Source organism: Solanum verrucosum, unplaced genomic scaffold (genome assembly GCF_900185275.1).
Source record: "Solanum verrucosum unplaced genomic scaffold, falcon-dt-bn FXZP01000062.1, whole genome shotgun sequence".
NCBI lineage: Eukaryota > Viridiplantae > Streptophyta > Magnoliopsida > Solanales > Solanaceae > Solanum > Solanum verrucosum.
In genome coordinates this window covers 1820675-1828975 of record NW_026020477.1, presented here as the reverse complement: position 1 = coordinate 1828975, position 8301 = coordinate 1820675, and the positions used below count along the sequence as shown (strand labels likewise).

The 8301-nt window shown below is 35.7% G+C and overlaps 1 protein-coding gene across 1 annotated transcript; it reads left to right on the top strand.

The window, feature by feature from the left end:
• The first annotated feature begins 918 nt into the window (after positions 1-918).
• On the top strand, positions 919-6109 carry LOC125809265 (putative methylesterase 14, chloroplastic). Its single transcript, XM_049488930.1, has 5 exons — positions 919-1167; positions 2622-2861; positions 2968-3111; positions 4529-4663; positions 5796-6109. Exons 1-5 carry the CDS (start codon positions 919-921, stop codon positions 6066-6068), a joined length of 1041 nt encoding a protein of 346 aa, XP_049344887.1. The 3' UTR covers positions 6069-6109.
• Positions 6110-8301: the final 2192 nt, after the last annotated feature.

Below are 8301 nucleotides of genomic sequence, written 5' to 3'. Positions count from 1 at the left end.
AAGAATAGAAGAGAGAACACAAGAGGATTGCCAATGATTTTACAAATGGATACTCCTCTATTTATACTACTTACATAGGAGCTAATGTGTAAGTACTAATTGTTAAATAAATTCCTACATATTTATAAATAAGTTTCTTTTTCAGAATACTCTACAATCTAAGAATCTATCAAAATCTTTTCATGTAAATCTATGATATTCTAGAATCTACCAGGAAAGCTACCCACATTTATCTAAAATATATTTTACTAAAGCTAGTTTTCTTTCCTATGTAAGCTTTCACATAAACAACATTATGCCATATGGCGCTTGTATGATTGCAATACAATACCTAATATAAATTGAAGAGGAGGGACGGGGAGTATGAAGTTTTGTGGAAAAAATCGATCTTTTGTGTAATTTTTTTTTTTTTTTGACAGCTAGTATAAAAGAAATAAATAAATGAAAATCAAAATAGCGGGGTAAGAATTTTCAACGTTTTAATAATAAAAAGAGAAAACAGCATTAAAATTTGCTTGCATATGCGGTTGGAATTTATGAGTTGATTCTTCCAGAATTTGGGCTCACAAACAATCAAATCCATGATGAATTAAAAACCACCTACTCCTTAACAACGTCGTCGTTTTTGCAGTTCCCCATTACTCCCACTCCCATATTCAGTGGCCAATTCCAGTGACTTAACCATTTTGCAGTCGAAATTCACATATTTTGAAGCGAAACAGTATCTGGGTATTGCACAAAAAGTTCATTTATTGCAGTTGAGATTCACTTCTGGTAGGATTTTTGAGCAAAAACAGTATCTGACTTGTGTGTGAATCTCCATTTTGTGAAATTTAAAGCACAATAGAATCTGGGTTGTGCACAAAATTTAGTTTTCAGACCAATTTGAGCAAATTACGGGGAATTGAATTTGAAAAGATGGGGAATCGATTTATTTGCATGACGAAGAAGGAAAATGGGAGGAATGTAATAGGGTCAATGAGTAAAGGAATGGAGAGATCGAAGAGGAGGTCGTTAGTAGAAGAGGAGTTATTGCATAGACAAGCTTTGTCAATGGCAATTCAGCAGCATCAGTTGTCTCAAAGATTTGAGGGGTCAATTTCCAGACGTATTGGATCCACTACTTCTCGCCGTCGCACTGATTTGTCTGAATCCAATTCTAAGCAGGTATTATTTCTCAAACCTCTTCTTTTACACAGTTGCTTTTTTTTTTCTTTCTTTCTCTTGCGGTTATTTTAATGTTTGGTCACTTCTATTTTGAAACAGTATTTTGGGATCTATGGATATGTATATTGTAAGACTGGTTCTGGTGGGAACTTTTCTTTTTTTAATTTTTTTAAAAAAATGTATTTTCTTATTTTTTGGTGTATATCCAGGTCTGTTATTATGAGTTTGATGGGGTAGTAGCACAATGGAACTCATAAAAGTTGGCCTTTTTCTCTTTTGTCTCTTTTTCTTGTTTTGTATTTTGTAGAATTTGTGGTAGAAATGATGATTCTCTTTTAGATTTTTGTAGAAACTTTGGGAAAGTGTAAAGTGTACTACTTTTTGTTGCAAAAAGTAAAAACTTTTCCCCCTATCCAAATAGATTTTTTTTAGAAAAAAGAAAGAACAAAACAAACTCTCAAAAGACAAAACGCATCTTTTTCTTAATTTTGGTGATGCATTACATTGCTAATTTTATGTTTATAAGATGTTTAACAAGTATTTCTTTTGGGATTTCCTTTGGTTTTGGAAGTTTAGGGTTGAATACTCCCAGGGCCTGAAAGTATAAGGTTGGCTAATTTCTTGTTTACTTTTCTTCTCTTTTGGGTTGTAAATTTTTTTTATGTATATACTATTTCCTAGACTGTAATTTTGTTGTGTATGGTTTTGATATGAGGTCCCAAAAGTCAATCTCCTTTTCTTGCTCTGTCGTCTTGTGTATACCTGTACAGATTGTGTGAGCGAGTACTTGTAATTCACGTCATAGATGGATTGTCTGAACGAGTACATGTAATTCACAACATAGATGGATTCTCTGAGCGAATACTTGTAATTCACATCATAGATGGGTAGTCTGAGCGAATACTTGCAATTCACATCATAGATGGATCGTCTATGCGAGTACTTGCAATTCACATGATAGATGAAGGGAAACTTTATCCTAAGTGGCATATGTAATTACTCTTGACTTTGTTCGTCATTAGTCTACTGCAAAGCTTACCAGGAACAATATTTCTTCAGATTTCCGTCCAAACATGGTTGCAACTTATATATGCCATTCTGAATACCTAGGTTGGACGATACCAGAGTAGATGGCCCATCGCTTTCTAGTTTATACCTTGTTATCTGCTGCTATAAGATATTCCTATTCTCTACAAGGCTCCTCTTATCTGTTAATTCTTAGATTATTGTTTCGTGTTACGTACTTTACTGTACTAAATTATGTGAATGACATATATAAATAAAAGTAGCTTACATGAAGAACAGAAATTAGATCTAGGTCAAATGAGACGGCACTTTCTGTGGGATTTTACATAGCAGTTTTGAGAAAAGATAAAACGAATACTGAATCTTTATAAATTTAGACGATGTTCACGTGTCACTATTAGTTGCCTTACATAATTTATGCTGTAAAGTTACCAGAATTTTTGGAGAGCATCAAAACAAAGAAGTTCATTTTGGTACATGGGGAAGGATTCGGAGCTTGGTGTTGGTACAAAACTATTGCTCTATTGGAGGAAACAGGATTGCTTCCCACAACCATAGATCTCACTGGATCTGGGATTGATCTGACAGATACAAAAGATGTTACAACACTGGCGGAGTACTCAAAACCATTGATTGATTATCTGGAAAACTTGCCTGAGGATGAAAAGGTATGAGATATGTGGCACACTTCTTATTGATTATTTTACTATGAATGAATTTCAACAAGGACTAACGTTGTGGTTAACCTAAAAATGATTATGTGTTCTCCTTCAGGTAATTTTGGTAGGTCACAGTATTGGAGGTTCTTGTGTTTCCTATGCCTTGGAGCTTTTCCCACAGAAAATTGCGAAAGCAATATTTATTTGTGCTACAATGATATCTGATGGACAGAGGCCTTTTGATGTGTTTGCCGAAGAGGTAGATATCCTATACAACTGAAAATGTCTAAATATTTGAAAACCATTGACAATTTGTTCCTGATTTACTATTCTGTTGAATTAAAAATCTATTTTGTTTTATAGTAATGCATTGTCTAAAACTACTTATTTTGGTTGAAGTAGTATAGGAGAATTTGAGCAGAATAAAAATTGGTCCAGTGTGTATGTGGAAAAAGGATACAGATACCACATCATGAGTATGATCCAGTGTGTATGTGGAAAAAGGATACAGATACAACATCATGAGCAGACTCATGATTGCCCCGAGTTTGCAGTCATGGTTCCTAAAAGCACCATTTCGTTTTGATTGAGGTTCATAGAGTTGCTGTACAATTTTTGTTGCATAAAGAGCTAAAAGTAATAAAATATGAAGAAAAAAATACAGCAAATGTGGAACACAGGTCAGAAAGTAAATTTTTTTTTGGGGAAGAGAATAAGAGTTCACTTGACCCCCTTTTAAAACATTGTACTTTTTCTTAGATATGCTTTCGCCAGTGTTTTCTTCTTCTTTTTCCTGGGTTTGATACACTTGAGCCGACGGTCTATTGGAAACAACCTCTCTACCTTCACAAGGTATGGGTAAGGTCTGCGTACCACCCTCCCCAGACCCCACTTATGGGAATACACTGGGTATGTTGTTGTCTTTGTTGGAGCAGAAGTCATCCCTATTCAACATTAGGTTATTTTATTTGTATTTGAAGTAGAGCTAATAATATAAAAAATGCTACAAAAATGATCCTTTTTTTTGGCAACAAGTTTCTGTGGTGCTTCTTCTCTACCTTTGAGCCTTACCAAGTTTTCTTAGTTGAGAACATGGTCAAGCTTTTACAAAAGTCTATTTCTCTTTCCTAAAATGCTGTGACAACCATTGGTGCAACTTTTGATAGATCATCTCACCTTAATTATAGAGGAGTGACAAGAGAATAGACCGAAACATGGGAAGAAAAAGCAAAGGACTGAAAATGGGAACATGAGCGCTGTAAGCTTTTGACTAGAATTCTCAGCATTTGAACTGTTCCACATTGCAATCCAGCCCAAGACTGACCAGTTCATTTTCTTCTCCCATCTTCTGAAGCATATTATAATGTGTTGAAACTTTGAACTTTAACCCTTTAACAAATTGGAATAACAACAAGTGAGCTTTTGAATACTGAATGAGAATCTCAGTGCATTCATATCATAATACGCATCGTGGAGAACTGATGAGGTCAAAAAGGATAGGATACATATTGTACCACTTGTTGGTTCACAGCCTCTTTCATGATAACCGATCAATTGAACATCTCAAAGGAATCATTCACTTCCCATAATAAACCTGCATCTGAAATGCTATTTTAGTGTATTACTGTTATAGAATACTTCCACCATGATGTGCTTACATGAGGTCTATTTTGCAGCTTGGTTCGGCAGAGCTTTTCATGAAGGAGTCTAAGTTTTTAATTTATGGGAATGGTAAAGAGAAGCCTCCTACTGGCTTCATGTTTGAGAAGGAGCAGATGCATGGGCTGTATTTCAATCAATCTCCTGCAAAGGTACTTCCTCGGGAGAACTTCTTCCGTTATCTATGCTAATTTATCATTCGTAGTGTGCTGCAAATGCATGTGCTTTCTGATTTCTCAAGCTATGCTATTAGTACTTCGTTTGCAGAAGACAGATGCATCACCTAGTACATCTTTCTTGCTCTCCCTCCCTCCTCCCCAACTTTCCTTTTCTTTGTTGACGGCTGGGAGTGATAGTGGTAGTACGACATGATATTTCTGGTGAGTTATAAGCTTTACTTGGGTCATACACGTTAAAGCAACTCCATTTCAAGTGAATAACAGCAAGATAAAAAATAAAGTTTAGAAGCACTTCCAACGTTCAGTGTTGGTGAAGGCTGAAGTACTCCTTCTGTCCTGAAATGTCTGCCGCAGATTCAACCTTCAATGATCAAATTGGGATTCGGTTTTAGAATTACGTTCAAAGAAAGTTTAGGATGAGAGATTTTTCTAATAAAAAGATTGAAACTAATTTTGTTAGGTTTAAAGATACAAACAACAACATACTAGTATAATCCCACAAGTGGGGACTGGAGAGGGTAAGATGGACGCAGACTTTACCCCTAAATAGGTTGGAAGATAAAAGTTATAAACTACCACAAATAGATAATGGGCTTAGAATTTTCTACCAGGAGGATTTTTTTTTTTTTTTTTTTGATGATGCCTTGACCAAATTTCCGTTCATGTTTTGAGTAGTCAAAATGGCAAAAAAAATTTGGATCGAGGGGGTAAATAATTTTTAATCCATGGTTATTTCACAGATATATTCTTGTTGTTCTGACCTACGACCTTTCTAAGAGCATGAGCAATATATTCTTTTGTGCTAATTTCAATCACAAATCATTGATGAGATTCTAAAAGCACCTAATGAGTGTAAAATAAAGCATACAACTAATTAGTAGCTTTGTGTCTACTGAAGATACGCTTAGATAACAGAATTTTCAAGATGGTCGCTTGTGATAAAACCATAGAGAACTGGACCATAGAGGATTAGAATGTCGCCTTTCTTTTTTCCTTTTGGCTGACTTAATTTTCCTGTACTCAATATTGCAAAATTATTATGAAGAAATATGTGGAATGTATTTGATGCTCATCCAGATGTTCATGGTACCTATCATTTCTGTAGGATATTGCTTTGGCAATGGTTTCAATGAGAGCAATTCCTCTTGGTCCAATAATGGAGAAGCTATCATTGACACCTGAAAAATATGGAACAAGTCATAGATTTTATGTCCAGACATTGGATGATCATGCTCTTTCACCAGATGTTCAAGAAAAACTTTTGAGGGAAAACCCTCCTGGAGGTGTTTTCAAGATCAAAGGAAGCGACCATTGCCCATTCTTTTCGAAGCCACAGTCGCTGCATAAGATTTTGGTTGAGATTGCTCAGATTCCATAGGAATGTATGTTCATATGAAAAGAAACCAGATATATTTTACTTCTCAGGGAACACGGTGTTTATTGTTTCCTTTAGAGGCTGTACAATCTGTTCCACGAGACATGTTGGCTGTATAGAAGAAAAGTTGGTTCAGTCATCATGTTTCATATCCATTTTCATATTTGTTCTTTGGTTCTTATCCATTATTAGTTTCTCTATAAACACATGATGTATCAATGGCAACTTGCACAAATCATTCTGTCGTCATAGTTAACCGATACAGAGGTTAAATAGAAAATGTCTTGAGAATACACAAGGATACAGAGGTTAAATAGAAAATCATTCATACAAAAATTAAATAATACCATGAATATATGTTATAACTGTAACACCCCGCAATTAGAAAGAGCTAGAATTAGAAAGTCATTTTTGGAAAGAACGGAAAATCTGGAAATTTGACAAAGTTAAGTATGAGTTTTGGGTCAACTTCAAATAACCATAACTCCTAGATCAGGATGAGTTAGGTGTGCTACAAGATACCGTAGGAAAGATCTTTGAATTATATTTCCAACGCCGCCGAGTTTGCGCCATTTCGAGTTCGTATGAGGGAGATATGCCAATTTGAAGTTGGGCTGTCTAGATAAGAAAAGTCAAAATCGAATTTTAGAAGGGCATTATGGTCTTTTCACCACCCAATTAATTAATTTCATTTTTGGTTATTAAGTTGGGGTCTAAACTGATTGGATTCAATTTATGCTAATTGAAATTAAGTTAGGGTTTTGAGAGAAGAGAAAAGAAGAGAAAAGAGAAGAAACAACAAGGAATCGCCTAGTTCTTGAAGAATTGCTTGTGGATTTCGTCAAGGGGTGATCCCTACGAGGTATGTGAGATCACATAGCATTGGGTTAGTTCACCCATGCGCCAATCATGATTTATTTCAGCGAATATATGTTCTTGAAGGTTTAGAGATTGAGTTCTTGATGGGTTTTGTTAAAGTTCTATTGAGTTCTTGATTCGTTGAAATTGTTGAGAAGTTGTTGATTCAAATTCATGAAATTAGGTGTTGTTTTGAGTAGATTCTTGCATATTTTGGTTATGTAGTTGAATCTAAGTGTTTGGGGGAAAACCCAATTGAGTTTAGAGGGTTTAGAGTTGAAAAACGACCAAGAGAATTCTTCAAAAATCTGGGAAAAGGGGTGGGGCGTCGCGCCACTCAAAGCGCCCCACAAAGTTCTCTGAAGTTTGGCCTCTGGGGCGCCGCGCCAGCCAGAGCTCCCCAAGCCAGACTCTGAAGTTTTGGGTCTGGTGCCCCACTCCACTCAGAGCGCCAGGGACGCCAAGTCTTCTACTTTTTCCCACTTCTTTCCGTACTAGTTTCCTTGTAACGTACCTATGTTTACTAGTTGATCTCTACACTCTAAGGTACTTCTAAACAACATGAAATCATCCATAACATAAAATCATGAGCCTTGAATCCATAATTCAATTCAAGGAAAGTTAAGAGTCAAGTCAAGAGAAGTCAAGAGTCAAGTCAAGAGAAATTAAGAGTCAAGTCAAGAGAAGTTCTTAGAGTTTTCCAAAGGTCTTTTACAAACGTTTTAACTTTGTTTTAAGACTTGAGTTTTGAGTTGAGTAAAGAGTAAAGATTGAGGTTCATTTCTTCAAAAAGAGTATATCGGGACTATGTTTTCCCAAAGAGTAAATGTTTTCACATTTAAACAAGAAAGGAAACTTTGATTTCTAAAAGTGCCTTTGAGTTAGTTTTTCAGTAAAGAGTCTTTGAGCTAGTTTTTCAGTAGAGCCTTTGAACTAGTTTTTCAGTAAAGAGTAAATGCTTTCACAGTTAAGCAAGAGAGGAAGCTTTGATTTCCAAGAGTGCCTTTGAGCTAAGTTTTGAGCAATTATCTCACACCACAAAGTTATATTTTTAAACATATTGAGCTAATATATTTTGGGAGTAGTATTGAGCACTGATATGGGGGAGAGTTCAGACAACTCCGAGCCCCCATAAACCATATAGCCACCATGGGTAGAAAAAGGTCATACTTTTTAGATGATTCCTTACATGTCCGCCAAGGGAGAAACTTCTTGCTTGCTACATACCTTGCAGAGACGTGCATAATCATATCAACGAGCATCAACACTTGCATTAGTAAAAATTAACTTTGGTCCAAATTCACATTTCTCTAGTTGCTTGCAGCTAATATAACCCATGCTCACATCCAAGCTAACAGAATTGAGTGCTAAGAGAGGA